We start from the raw sequence: 15,303 nt of genomic DNA, 5'->3' as shown, positions 1-15,303 counted from the left end.
GTTATTAATTCATTGTCTGCATACCCAGCCTCTCCCTTAAGCTTTATTATCATATCAGTAGTCTATTTGTTTTTTATTAACTATACTTATACTGAATATATATTTTATATGTACTCATTGTCTCTCCCATTGGAATGCAAGCTCAATGAGAGTAGAGATTGTTTCCTTCTTTGTACTTATATCCCCAGAGCCTACCATAATGTTGGGAACATGATGTAGACCTAATACTTGTTGACTGGTATGGAGGCAAAGTCATGTATTCTTCAACGTACTGGGGTTGGAGGACTGGAGGAGAGAAAGCAGAAAAAGTGGCCTGAGAATTTAAATGGAAAACTGGTTTTTAGTAGAAATATCACCACGGATACATCTGAATAATTTTTATAATTTTTATTGGCCATTTAAAATATATTATCTATTTCATAGTTACAATTTAGTTAACATTTATGTATGGCAGTGTTGACATAAGTTTGAGATACTTTAAGCAAATTACAATACATGGGGAATAATGAAAAGCAGGAGAGATCTAGTATATTCATACTCACTAAGGTGGATCAATTTGGAATGTCTGTCATTGCAAAATCTACACAGCTTTTTTCTGTAGTTCTGTGAAACATACTTTGAGGCAATTCTAAAGCATTTAAAATTTCTAGAAAAGTAAAATTTTGCTTCGTATGTACTCAGCCCAAATTTTAATCTATAAAATCACTTGCTTGCAAAAAAAATCTCTCTAAGCAGGTTCTGTTTTCAATGCAGCTTCTTCTTTTTTTTTAGGGAAAAATAAATATTTGCTGAAGGCAGAATATTTTATAATTCACTCAAGAAAAACGGGCAGGACAAATTCTTCAAATGTAATACTAAATAGCTGCATAAAACTGAGTGTGGGGAAAAGGCATTGATGGTATGATAAAATGGTTAAATTCTGCTACTAATACATTCAAACATACATTTTCCAGGACTTAATAAAAATAAATACAATACAAAATGAATGTATTTTAGAAAATGTTAATTTAGATTGCACCATAATCTATTTTCAAAAATCCTTTTTTTAATGTTTTCCACACCTCAAAAATAATATCTCAAACCTTAATTGTTTTGAACAGCTGCCATTTCAGCAACATTCTTAAAATGTTGAATTCTACTTTTTGAAAGATTTAAAGTTCCGCACACTACTTATATAAAACATGCTACAAACCAGTGCGATTCTTGATGCACACAGGAAGATACAAAATGTCACAGAATATGCAAATATTTGTAACATAAGATCTTATTGTCAAGTTAATTGAGACATAAAACATTCAAAATTTGTGGCTTCCAGCTTTCAAATTCACAACAGAAATCTTGGGTAAGTAGAGAATTTAAAAACATTTACAATAAAAGGTTCGAGAAGGAAGTCATATGAAGTGCATAGTCTTTTCTACAAAATCCTGCAAGGAGTTTAATAATGAGAAATTGTACCATTAGATCAAGATGCAAAATGATCTTTTTTTCAAGAGGAGATCTTTTAAAAATGCTTTATAAATGCAATGTAAAAACATGAGTTATTACATGTAAAACATTTAATAATCCTAATTAAGTTAGAGGTTGAATTTTCTGTTTAGGCCAAGAATAATACAAAATTATTTGCTGAATTTGGAGTCAAAACAGTAAAATGCACTCTTCCCAAAAGACTGTGCCTCTTCTCTTACCCCACTCCCAAAGAGGTACTACAGACTTTCTGTCCAAGCACCAAAATATCACCATCTTCTTCATTTCAGAGTGAAGTTTGCACTGGGCCAAAACTGATTACCAAATGCTGGAAACATTACTTTGAAAATTACAGTACAGAGAGTATAAGACACATTTTATAATATTTCAGAAGAATGCAAGTAGTCGGCCACATACAGTACATTGCTCTCTGTCTATAGAGTCTTATTGTAAGTAAAGTTCCCAAATTGTTGGTACCCTCACATAGTACTTTAAATGATATTAAATATTTAACCTCAACATTAAAACAAAATTATAAGTATTCATTTCACAAAACCACAAATCAAGGCAGGCAATAATTTTCTTCTACAATACATAAAATTCAGTAAAGGATTTAGAAGTGTTCTATATTCCAATCTATGCTCAAAAGAAACACCTGTCATTGAAAATTCACAAATTCTAAACTATATCAAATCTTTCTTAAGAAATCAAAAACTTCTACCTCTTTCTCAAATGTACTTAAAAGGACTTCAACATAAATCTGTTCTTCTAACTGGTTTATTCTAGGCCTAGCAGCTATGTATTAAGGCAGTTCTCCTGATTTTCTCTTACAATAAAACCTGCTTACATAAGACGCAGGAATATTTTAATGTCAATTACATATTCACGGCAAGGCTTCTGCCATATAATCCCTAGCTTTTAGGTGACATTTGAGAAAGAAATCTACAAATCAACCTTGCACAACCATCTCCAGCTATGATTTGAGATAGAACTGCCAAATAATCAGAAATGTTCAGACTCTGCTAAATATTTTTGACTAATTTATTTGATTAAAAAGTACTGAATGGCAACAGCACACAAAACAGCGATAATTGCAAATGCTACGACCAGGATGAATGCGAATTGATCATCGGTTAGACACCTCTTTTTGCTTTTATTTTCTTCTATTAAGTCATCATCCTGGGGTGGGTCTATGTCTTTTTTCTGAGATGAGAATACTGTACTGGGACTGTATGCTCCTAATAGTTCTTGTAATCCACCATTTTGTTGATATTGTCGGCCAGCACATACTCTGAATCGATACTCACAGTTGGTTTGAAAATTTGTGAAACAGAATGAGGTATCTGGCCCCTTGTATACCTAAAGAAAAAGGAGTTTGAAGATAAGAACATTTCTTTTATTTTTCCAGACAATGTAATTTCATAGAGAACAACAAAAATCTGTCATGTCCGGAGTATTTATTTATTATTATTATTTTTATTATATAGAAATATATATAATAATTATAATTATATAAATATATTTATATATAAATAAAAATAAATATAAAATATAATTATATAAATTATATATAAATATATAAATTATATAACATAAATATAAAAATAAAAAATAGAATACAATATATTTTATTATTATTATTATTTATTGAAACAGAACAAAAATCTGTTAAATACTCATTTTGGGAACAAGAGATCAAATAGGTGCATATTTTAAGCTGTGGACCAGATAGATAAAAGGAGAAACTCTTTCCACAGAAGTCTGTATGTCTCGATAGGGCTAGATCTCTTGGGTAAAGATACAGGTGAGATACAATTAGGCAAGGTGAATTTCCCTACAGAATACCACTAGCAATAAGATAATCATGTTACAAATCTAAAGAACAGGATTTTGCTGGCAGTTACCTGATCAGCTCCTCTCCCACTGACAAGCTGTAGAATGTAAATGATGCTGTCTCCTTTCATAGGGGGGAGAGGCTCCCATGTAACCTCACAAAGATTTTCTTCCAGCTGACATATTTTGGGTGCTGGAAAAAAAGAGGAGACTTCTAAATTCAGAGACTCCATTTTTCCTAGAGGATTTGAAATCTATGTAACCCTCTCAAAAAATGATCCACCATAGCTACCCTCACTGCTTTTATCATTTTAAGTGTAAAAACCTTTTGGCATACTAATCCAAGGATCTTAATAGTTTGAAAGAAAACCCTAGGCATTTTGGTTTTAGATAGTTGCTCTGTTTTGACTTGGACAATGAGGTCTTTGTATTTCACATCACATCACTTCAGTGGATCTGTGATCTCTTTGGTATAAACACTGTCTCCAGTGGGACAGAAATCTATCCACAGGTTTTCATGCTGCCAACTGTCTTCTACATAGATGTTTTGGTAAATTCTCTATAGAAGGTTGCTCCAATGCACTGCAAGTCTCTCTGGCCCTATTACCTTACTAGCAGAACACGCCGCCTGTTCACCTCTTAACCCTCATGCTCATTATGTGAACTGGCCCACCTCCTTCTCTAGGCATATATGTTCTTGATGCTATGACCAGTCCATTGCAGCACATTTGTGCTCTTAAGGCTTTACATATCTTCTGACTGGTATGATGCTTGTGTTAATTGGGTTGTAATCTTCTCTGGTGGAGGGAGTGCTCATGCCACTGAGATACCCTTAAGCATCAAATGAGGTCATCATCATTATTATCCCCATATAGTGGAAGGTGTAGGTCTGGTCCCTATATGCTTTCCTACTCTTTATATTCGAATACCGATTGTACACTAGAATCACTGCTCAAATGTCTAGCCCAGTTTAGGTTAGTTGGAGCAGAAATCTGCCCCAACTGAACTGCAGAGTTGATGTTGGTGTGAGGTGTGAGGTGCCCGTGATCTGGCACAGCAGGAAAAAGTCAGTATTTATCACACTTTACTAACCCTGGGCAACATCTGAGACTGTAGTCAGGAGGAGGCCCAGTAAAACTATGTATAAAACAATTCAACTGAGTTCACAATTGGGAAAAACCCTTTAAAGTCCCTCTCCTACTGGCATCTCCATCTATTATGGACCAGTCATTTTTAGAAAAGAAGTTCTTCAAATACTTGTATGACTTTGTGATCTTGTCAGCATGGGTACTCCCTCCAGCAATACAGAAAAGAACTGAACTATCCTAAGTTACAAATCTATTTCATCATTACAATTTTTGATTTAGATAGATACCACACAAAGAATACCCTCCATATTGCTAAAAAAAGCTGGCCAAAAGGTATCTTTCAAGGACTCTCACCGAATTAAGTCACTAACCCCGACTGATAGTATGACAACTGCCCTCTACACTTGGATCTGTGACATCGTTGGAGTGGTTATTCTCACCAAGGACAAAGACCTCTCTCTAATTTAAGGATGGTTATTTAAGAGTCAGAAAAGAGACAATCGTCTGGCATTCCTCTTGGTGAGTGAGCTCTCCTGGAGCTTGTGCGGGCAAAGTTTTGGAAAACCTAGAGTCACTTTCACGTACCCTGAGCCACTGGAAGAGGCCTTTTGTCTCACTAGGATACAAGCCTATTTTAAGGAACCGTATAGAGTTAAATGACATGATCCTACTGATTTTGCTTTGATGTTGTTAAATGCTTAAAATAAGTCTTTGCTGCTAATTTTTATAGGCAGGTATAAAAGCTGAAGTGAAGATCATGTTTAATGATGTCGTTAAATTGATTACCTTTGAGTGCGGCAGGTGGAGATTTGGTTGTAGTGAAGGTATAAATATCAGAAAATGGTCCTTCGCCAGCTTCATTATATGCTTGTATTTTAAAGTTATAAGTCGTACATTCACTCAGTCTCTGGACTTTGTAGGTGTGACAAGGCCCATTCAGAAGGGTGACAAATCTAAAAGAGAAAAAAAGTGGTATTATTTTACATTTTAACCACTCAGCCAGTTCTGCTCTGACCATCTTATAGATAGCCATTGTTGGTTGATTTTCATTTACAGGTTTATGTACTGGAATTCTTCTTTTAAATACAGAACTTTTTATTAAAGTTTTAAAAAACCCAACCCCAAAAGCATGAATGACATTTAGGAACTTGACCTAAGTTTTGATTTGTTGCCTTTTCAGGCATTTTGTGAAGGTTTTATTCAAACATAAGGCAGCATTTACTAAGAACACAAAAGAATTAAGTTGGGTTTTAATAAGATCACTTTCAAGGTCATGTAATACCCAAACAGGTCTGTAATTTGGCTGTAGCTGTAAATATCAAGATGTTAAACTTGGCAGTGGATGATAATATTCAACATTTGATTGAACCATGATAGCATATCACTCTTATCACCACTAAAGAAAAATACCTATCATTCAGAGAAAAATAGCAGAATGGGAGGGGAGAAAACTGGGTGAAATATTTATGTCATTAAGGGCTTCTCTATGAATATAAAATAAACTTTAAACCTTTTCCCCTATCATTGTCATCTGATGAGATTTCACGTCCTCCTGAACTGAGTCCTCCATCCCCAGTGGGGGGATGATCTTTTACTCTTCTAAACCTACATTGAGAAACCTAAACATGCTTTGTTCTTTTCCTTCTTCTCTCTGGAAGATGATGAGGTCCTGCCCCTTATCAACGCTAACCCTTCCACCTGTGCCCTTGAATCTTAAACCCTTTCTGTTTCTTCTATGACTATGCTCTTTGAATCTTCAGTTCCACCCTTCCCGGGATTACAAACTTATTTAAAAAACCCTGTCTAAAGAAGAACTTCATCTAGAACCCAACTAATGAAGCTAATATCCTTTTCTGCCCTTCATGGACAATTTTTTCACAAGAGTAGCCTATGCCCTACCCTTGGCCCTTGGTTTCCATATCCTCTATTGTACTAAAACCCTTTTCTCTAAGGTTGCTTGATGACTTATCTGTTAAAGGTCTAGTTTTTCTTGTCCTTTCTGTAGTGGTTGGTACTGTGAACTATATACCCTTCCCCTTCTGGATATTTTTCTCTTCCCTTGGCTTTGGTGATATGAACCTCTCCTGGTTCTTATATCCCTTTGATCTCTCCTTTGGCTTCTCCAGTGTGGGTATCTCTTCCAAGGTTCTGTCTTTCTCATGTTTTCTTTTTCTGCACTCTTTGACTTGGCAACCTGGAGAAGATAAGACTTTTTGTGGCAGGGGGGGAGTGGATATGATAGCTGGCTTCAAGTAGAACATGAACTAGAATAAGAATTAAACTTATTCCTCTTGGCCCCAAAGGACAGGACTAGAAGTGGTATGTAGAAGTTGAGGGAGATTTGCAGGGACAGTTGAGTGGCTCAGTGGATAGAGCCAGGCCTGGAGACAGGAGATCCTGGGTTCTAATTTGGTCTCTGAAACTTCCTGGGTATGTGACCCTGAGCAAGTCATTTAACCCCAACTGCCTAGCCCTTACCACCCCTTTGCCTTGGAACTGATACTCAGTATTGATTCTGAGACTGAAGGGTGAGGGTTAAAAAAGAGGCAGTTTTGGGTATTTTATGTGAGGAAAAAAGCTTGCCAATTATTATAGAGCTATCCAAAGGTAGAACAGGTTGCCTGGGGAACCCTTGAAACAAAAGGGAGTATGACTACTTGTCCGGTATCCTGAAAGGATCCCTTTTTCAGTATGGGTTGGACAAGATGGTATTTGAGGTCCTAACTCTGAAATCTTTGGGAATATATGAACTTGATATGTATTTGTCAACTTGACTCACTTTGATGTTGATAACTCCCTAATACCAGCAAACCCAACTTCTTCCCAGAGCATCAGTTCTGTATTTTCAAATGCCTGCTAGGCCTTTCCACTAGGACATCCATGACACAACAAATACAGATCTAGCAATGAATTCATCATCTTGCTTCTCTCCCCCTAACTTTACTTCTACTTATGGTTTATCATCTTCTTACCTAGACTTGAAAACCTTATTTTATGACTTGCTCTTCTCTCACTTTTCCTATACCCAATCAGTTGCCCAGTCCTATAGATTCTATTTCAGTAATCTTTCTTCTGTCTCCTCTCCTCTTCCCCCCCAACCTCAAATTCCCTAGTCTGGATCCTCACAATTTCCCCTTGAGCATTTGAATAGCCTTTTAACTAGTTTTCCTACATATAATCTCCCTTATCTCCAATCCATTCTTCACACTGTTGCTGGAATAATCTTCTCAGCTCATGGCTCTGATCATGTCATGTCTCTGCTTTAAAATCTTCAGTAGTTCCCTTTGCCTGCTATATCAACTTGTTATCCTAACATCCAAGGCCCACCATAATCTATAGCCAGAGTATCTTCTTGGTCTTGTTCAGAAGCGTACTATATTCCAGCCCAATTGGACGACTCATTATTTCCCCTCTTCTTGTACTGCCTTTTATCTTTGTCCAGGTTTGCGATGCACACCTAGAGTATACACATCCCTTTCTCCCACCTTGCCAACTCCTTTATCTGTTCATATCCCTTCTTTCAAGATTCAACTTCTTCTATTACCTCTTTCCAGATCCCTTTAGGTGGGCCTCTTCTCTGCACTTAGCACACTGAGTTATTTGTATACACATTCCATCTCTCTCATCCCCTCCCTCACTGTAGATTGGAAGGTTCTTAAAAGGCAGTTATAGTTCTCTATCCTCTTTGATCTCTGTACTCCCACTTTGAACAGAAAGTAGGAGCTTAAAAGTGTTTTTTGGACTGATCCTTGAATTTATAGGTTTTTTAATGGTTTACTATTGTTTCAATAGAATTCATTCAACAGCTAGCCCCCTTTAAGACAGCTCAAATGTCACTTCCTCTAAGAGACCTTTCTCATTCTTTCAGTTGTTAGTTTGGGAGGCAAAAGAGTAGATGGTGAAGGCAGAAGTGATACAACTTTGTATTTTCAGTTTTCTTATCCCTTACTTCATTCTATATACTATTTGATCCATTGACGTACCATCTCCTAGTATTTTCACTAACCTTCATGCTCAAGACTTTCCCCCCTCCTTATCTGCTTCCTAATTTCCTTGGTCTCCTTCAAGTTGTGCCTTAAACCTCTTCTGTGAGAAGCCTTTCTCCTTAACCTTAATACCTTCCTTCTGTGACTGCCTCCAATTTATCCTGTCTATATCTTGTTTGTCCACAGTTGTTTATATAACAAATGCTTGTCAAAGTGAAATATTTCTTGACAGCCTTCTACATGCAGTGCACTATGGGGCATCTGTAAAGAAGCATCATAAAATGTTCTCTGGGAGCTGACAGTCTAGCAAGGTAGGCAGGAATGGACATACACACTCGAACACCAAAAATAAGTAACAGAGAATGCCCGGCTAGAGTGGTCAGAGGGAAGAGGTGGGATGTGATTTGGGTCTTACATGATAGGTAGGATTTCAACAAGGGTATGTGTGAGGTGGAGCATTAGAGACAGGAGACAAACATGTTAGACAAAGTGTAGAGACATTAGGGCTGGAAGGGAGGATATAAGGTGGGGAATAATGATTGAGGAAGGCTTGGAAGATCAAGCTAAGGAATTTGGACCATATCCTATAGGAAAATAAAGAACTAGGGAAGGTTTTAGAATGGCAGTGGGATGATAATGATGGAAGAAACTCGTGTGATTATGAGTTACGGAATGAATAAGCCAGGCACAAAGTGAGAAGGGTGATAAGCAGGGTGATGGAAATAAAAACAATAGATTAATCTGATATGATCTTAAAGAATGAAAAGACTTGGTGACTCATTGGAGGGATCCAGTTAGATATGAAGGGGCAAGGGGAGTACTCAGATGATTCCATGTTTTCAAGCCTGGGTGCCTGGAAGGGCAGTATGGGCTGCAGCTGGATTTCAACCACTCAGTGTTTACCTCACCAAGGGTCAGCTCCTACTTTCTCTAAGTCCAACTCAACTTTGTTGAAGCTTACAAGAAGTTCCGTAACATCAGCCCTTTATCCTCCATGTTCTGTGACTTGATTCAGTTTTTCTTACAGTGACCTTAAGGCCAAATTTCTTTACAAAAGTAGTCCAGTCAGGCATTGCATATTATTTATCTCTAAGTAGGCTTTAAGTTCTCTTTAAGGACTTAAAATGAAGTCCCTCTGCTAACAGGTATCTCAGGAAATGAGTACAGAGGACTGATTTACTACCTTTGTTATACTTCCCATTACCCCCAATGTGGGGCCTCATCCCCACAGCATAACTGATAGAAAAAGGGTAGTCAAGATGGGAACCCTATGGGATGTCCCTCAGTTGGGGAATGACTGAACAAACTGTGGTATATGATGGTGATGGAATACTATTGTGCTGTAAGGAATAATGAACAGGATGATTTCAGAAAGAGCTGAAAAGAACTGATGCAGAGTGGAAACAGAAGGAAAACACTGAACACCGTAACAACAATATTGTGGGATGATCACATGTGACATACTTAGCTACTAACAACAATACCATGATCCAGAACAATTCTGAGGGACTTATGACAAAGAATGCTCTCCACCTCCAGAGAAAGGATTGTGGGAGTCAGAATACAGATGAAAACATTTAATTTGTCACTTATTTATTTGGGTTTATTTTGGGGGGTTTTGGTTTTATAAGATTACTCACTTAGAAAAATGAATAATATGGCAACACGTTTTACGCGATAATACATGTATAACCCAGACTGAATTGTCTGCCAGCTCTGGGAGGGGAGAAGGAAGAAGGGAGGGAGACAGTTTGGCTCATATAACTTCAGAACACATGTGGAAATTTGTTATTAAAAACAAATTACAAAAAAGGGTACCCTATGGAGAGGAGGGCAGAGGAGAGTATGCTCAATTTGTAGAACCCATGACAGAAGGGGAGAAGAGAATAAAAGAAAGTACATCCATAGGATTAATGATCTGATGAGTTTATAAAACCACCCTGGAGTACAGAAAACAGGATATGAAGCTTTAATCCATGAAGAGATTTTCACATATATTAAATAACAAAAGGTCTCACCTGCCAGTCTTATCTTCCATTTGCAAATTGAACTGTACAGAGCTGGAGAGTGAAATTCTGTTTGGGCCATCACCCCATTTCAGTTTTAGGCTTTGATAACTGAAGCACACACATTCAAGGACAGGAGGGTCTGGAGGTAGTGGCTTGGTTTTGGCTTTAATTGATTGGCTAAAAGGACTTTGTCCCAAACTATTGATAGCTTGTATTCTAATTCTAGGTAGAGAAGGAGAAAAAATAATGTTAAGTCACCGTTATGGGAAGATAATTACTTTTTCTATGTGAATGTGAAAATTCTGCTGGATGTACACTGGTACCAAAGATTTATAATCTAATACTAATAATACTAATAATATATTATTAATAATAATAATAGTAATAATACTAATCTTTCCTTTTTAAAATATGGAAGGCAAATTAAAAATTAAGCTTATCTTTATAGGTGAGCATTATTATTTATCGGAAAAGGAAAGAGGCCTTCAGTAGTTCCAAATGTCTCTAAAGAATAATCATGTTTACTGTCATCATAGACAACAGAATTTGGCGTCAGAGAGGAGAAAATCCACCACAGGGTTTTCTTTTAATTCTTCCAATGATGACTGTGTGGCAAATAAGCCTCACCAACCTTTGAAAGTAAAAAGAACATTTTCCTCCCCACGTTTCTAAAAATTAATTTCATTACTATTTTTTATGATGATGAAATCTCTATCAAGATACCTGTGTATAATCTGGTTGAGATTAATTTCTTTTTTGGTGGCGCTTCTACATATAGTAAAAAGCCACTGAAATGATATCATTTAGGTGATAACTTGATAGAGGATTAACTGAAATTGTGCTTTTTTCAGGACTCATTAATCATATCAGATAGGTAGGGTACACTCATACTGGTTTTGTGATCACCCTTTCTATCAAAGGCTTTGAGAAAACAAAAGAAACAAGACAGGTGAAGGGGATAGTTCTCTCTTTTCTTCAAAGCTAAGTCCATGGGAAGTGGATGAAACATTAGTGATGTGAAATAAATTCGTATGTTTCTGTGTTTGTTATAAATATAAACCATTTTAAGGTGAATTTAATGATAGCAGAAAATGAATCTTCAGAATTGAGATACAAAATTATCTTGAGAGGATAGTAAAATAGCGCCGAGTCTGAAAAGAGTAAAGTGAATAGTGGCTGGGGGAAGATTCAAACCAAGATCTCTTCTGCCTCCAAGTCAAGTATTCTTTTCATCATTCACATTATAACAAGTCTTCAGTCCCCATGCTGTTTCTCCCCAGTCTTCCCTCATAGAACTTCCTTTTCCCTCAATAGATGCTAAATGAGGAGAAGAACACAAGGAATACAGAATCCCAGCCAGATGGTGTTCCACAATGAAGGGAACTAATTAGTTGTCAGGAACAGCAGGTAGTGAATGTACTTTCAATGAAATACAAATACATGACAAATCCAGGCAATCCTAAGCCATATATAAATAAAAAGGCCCCGAGTAACATGAGTAACTTACCTGTACACAGTGTCCGGCTGCAGATTTTCCAGGGTGTAGCTCGTTACTCTATCAACAGTTACGATCTGTCTTTCTCCATATTCAATGTTATATCCAGTGATCTCCGACCCATGGCAGTTGGGTTCATCCCACTGAAGAGCGAGGCAAGTCGATGCCAAAGGAAGAGGGATCTTTCCTTCCAGTAGCCGTGGCAGTGACATTGCTCCTGGCACTGATGCCGGTGTTGTTACTATGCCCGTTCCCCCAAACATGCCAATTCCAGCCATATTCACAGCCTGAAAAGGATGTGCTTTTAAAGTCCACCAGTAGCTTGCTGGTTTTTGTTGCTAAATCTTACAACATTAAAAAAACTTATCTTGCCATCAGCCCCAATTCTTAATACCCAGTGCTAAATAGTTGGAATTTGTAAGAGAGCTGACAAGCTGTGTGCAGATTGTATAGCTAGATCAGTGAAGCACATATGCATGGTAATTAAGGCTGAAAAACTTCCTTTTCAGTCTTATTTTGGGATCTCTCATCTATTCTACAGCCATTATCATATTCCCAAGCTAAGCATAGTAAACTAAGCTCTTCTTGCCTATAAAACCCTCCCCATTATGAAATGATAGGTGGTTGTTTTTGAGTTTGACAGATAGAAGCAGGCCCAGGAAATGGGCTTTTCTTTATGCATGTTGATTAATTGGGGTCTCAGGGCCATATTAGACCTCTTGAGTTATATAGACATGTGGAAGCAGGAATGAAGGAGTTATGAGTTGGCATTAGGGCCTTTGATTTTCTGAGTGAAAAATTTCTTATATATTTACACTCTTAATGCATTCATTTCTTACTGATAAGAGTAAATGCCTAAATTGTGAAATAGATAACCTAATCTCACATGGTTTTCTTTCTCTGATGATGAGATTTGATCAGTGTGGCTTTGTGACTTCTAGAAGAAACCCTGATCCCTATTTCCCGGTGGTTCCAGTTAGATAGACGTGCCACTTTATCGGGATTCCCTTCTTGGTGGTTTCTCTGGCTCCTTCTCCTTTTCGGTGGTTGTTGTGACCCCCTAAGAGGGGCAGGGAACTGAAGGGCTTACCTTTCACTTCCCAAACAAAGTTAACCCCTATAGGAACTTGAGGGATCTGTAGAACACTCTTAACAGATCTTAACCCTTAAAGATTACTCCTGCAAATTATACGTCCTCTCCTCAGACCAATCACTACTTACTAAACATCTGTTTTGTACAAAGCACTGTGCTAGATGTTGGGAAATAAAACACATCAAAGAACTTGCAATATGTCTAATATCAATAATTAACAAAATTCGGCAGTAAAACTCCTAAACCAGTGATTTAGAGGAGTCCAGAGAAGAAAGATAACACTTCTGGCTGGGGTGGGAAAACTTCATAGAGGGTCTGGGATCTGAACTGGGCTTTGAAGTATAGACCAATATGATTCAGGTCGACCAAGGAAAGGGATATTTCAGGCAGGGTGAACTCTGTGAACCAAAATACAGAAGTAGACAATTGAGGGGCATAACCTTGGGCCTTAGTTTCGCTAAGGTTTGTGGAGGAGATAGAGCTGCTGTGGTAGGCTAGGGCCAGGGGGTCGAGGCCAGGCTCTGGAGGAGCTAAGACTAAGCTAATGAGGGGTTCTGAACAAGGGGGTGATCTTCATTCACCTCTATTTCCTGAGCATCTTGGAGAATACAAAGAATAGTGCAATAGTTTATTTAGGAAGATTCCACTGTTGAGCTTGAGTGGGGACAGATTAGAGTTTGGAAGAAAGCATCTCTACTGCCTTCCATCATGGGAAAAGACAGGTAGGGTGTTAGGGATCATTCCTCATGTCCCTCTTCTCTGCTTCCACATGCCCCCAAAGCCCTTCTGACCTGAGCAGTAATTTTGGTAGGAAATACACCATGGCAGAGGGCAGAGCAAGGATGGAGATAGGTTAGTAGTCATTTATTGTCATGGTCTCAAGTGAATTCTGACTCGGTTGTAGATACCTGTACTCTGCAAAAATAGGTAGTTGCAGGGGTAAGACCTTTTACTTCATAGTTCAAGCAAGGGCCAGTGTATATTACGTGCATTGATCCTTCTAGTTTTCCCCACTCCAGTCTGTAATCACAAATTTCGGCGCCATTGCACATAGGAACCTGAAAGATGTACCAAACACAACATTTGAGTGCCTTGGCAGCTCTCTGTAGTAGATGCAGCGCTGCTCCCTTCCCTCTGGAAACTTATGAAGAGGAGATTCATTCCCAACAGAAATACAGATGAACCCAAACGGCTAGAAATGGTGGTCCTGTACAAACGCCAGCCCAACTCTCTTTAGAGACCTGTGTACTTGGCTCTGGTTTGGGAGATGAGAAAATAATGGCAGAAGTTTGGGGTGGGGTTGAAATTTTGTTAAAGCTTTTAGAATTAAGTCTTGCAGGAAAGGAGGAATATCCTGGCTTGGAAGAGAAGAGAGAGCACAAGGGAAAATGGACTGGCTGGTGGCTGAGGCAGAAAGTTGCAGAGCATCAGAAGGAAGTGATAAGAGAGCTTAGGAGAGACTCTCATTAGCCAAAGCTGAAGATAAGGGAGGCCAAGGAGAGGAAGGGGCAGGCAAGTTTTAGTTGATTCAAGAGGTAATGGTGAAGCATTCTTGACTGAGTTCTAAAATGAGGGGGCAGTGTGGGACGCTGATCTTTTTAAGATTTTATATGGATTGCTCTAAGATTCTTAGAGAGGAAGTAAGATTCTCAAAGTTATTGCTGAATTGAGGGAATCAGCTTAGTGGGAGGAACAGTCCTGGAATTAGAATCTGAAAACTTGGTTTGACTCTTAGCTCAGCCACTACTACCTGTGTGAGCTTGGGCAAGTCACTTTGCTTTTTTTGCCTCAGTTTCCTCATCTCTGTAAGGAAAGAGAAAGGTATAGTATGATTATTGTTGTTCAGTGGTTTCAGTCATGTTCGACTCTGTGACCCCATTTGGGGTTTTCTTGGCAGAGATACTGGAGAGGTTTGCCATCTCCTTCTCTGGCTCATTTGACAGATGACACTCTATCGATCTACTGTGCCACCTAACAGCCTTCCAGTCTTACTATGAGAGCAAATGTAAAAAAAAAAACCCAAAACGAGATCATCCTCCTCACAGTTAGGCATGTGCGTTGGGGTGGTCAGTGACAAAAAGAAAAGTCCCATAACCACATAGAGCTTTTAACGAAGAAATGGAAATAGAGTCCCATTGATTGGGGGAATGGATAAACAAACTGTGGTATGTGATTATAATGAAGTATTTGGTGTGCAGTAAGAAACATGAAGGAGAAAGAATTCTGAAAAGCATGGTTAGACAAGTGAAGGACTGCAGAGTGAAGGAAGCAGAAGTAGGAAATCGGTAGACACGGTGATTTTAACAATGGAAATGGAAAGACCAGCACTGCCAAA

General features: G+C 38.1%; 1 protein-coding gene across 12 annotated transcripts in view; it reads right to left on the bottom strand.

The window, feature by feature from the left end:
* Window positions 1-372: 372 nt before the first annotated feature.
* The window catches only part of LOC100019824 (fibronectin type-III domain-containing protein 3a-like), an 80,343-nt gene continuing 65,412 nt past the window's right edge, over window positions 373-15,303 (bottom strand). For all 12 annotated transcript variants that reach the window (XM_007507462.3, XM_007507461.3, XM_056808847.1 and 9 more), the window contains exons 21-26: window positions 13,877-14,026; window positions 11,888-12,162; window positions 10,390-10,602; window positions 5,172-5,338; window positions 3,369-3,490; window positions 373-2,823 (exon numbers count right to left, since the gene is read on the bottom strand). In XM_007507462.3, coding sequence (XP_007507524.1) covers window positions 2,506-2,823; window positions 3,369-3,490; window positions 5,172-5,338; window positions 10,390-10,602; window positions 11,888-12,162; window positions 13,877-14,026 — 1,245 coding nt within the window. In that variant the 3' untranslated portion in view covers window positions 373-2,505. The remainder of the gene's footprint in view (window positions 2,824-3,368; window positions 3,491-5,171; window positions 5,339-10,389; window positions 10,603-11,887; window positions 12,163-13,876; window positions 14,027-15,303) is intronic.

This window comes from Monodelphis domestica, chromosome X (genome assembly GCF_027887165.1).
Source record: "Monodelphis domestica isolate mMonDom1 chromosome X, mMonDom1.pri, whole genome shotgun sequence".
NCBI classification, from domain to species: Eukaryota; Metazoa; Chordata; class Mammalia; order Didelphimorphia; family Didelphidae; genus Monodelphis; species Monodelphis domestica.
The sequence above is the reverse complement of the archived record's forward strand: the minus strand, read 5'-3'. Positions and strand labels throughout refer to the sequence as shown.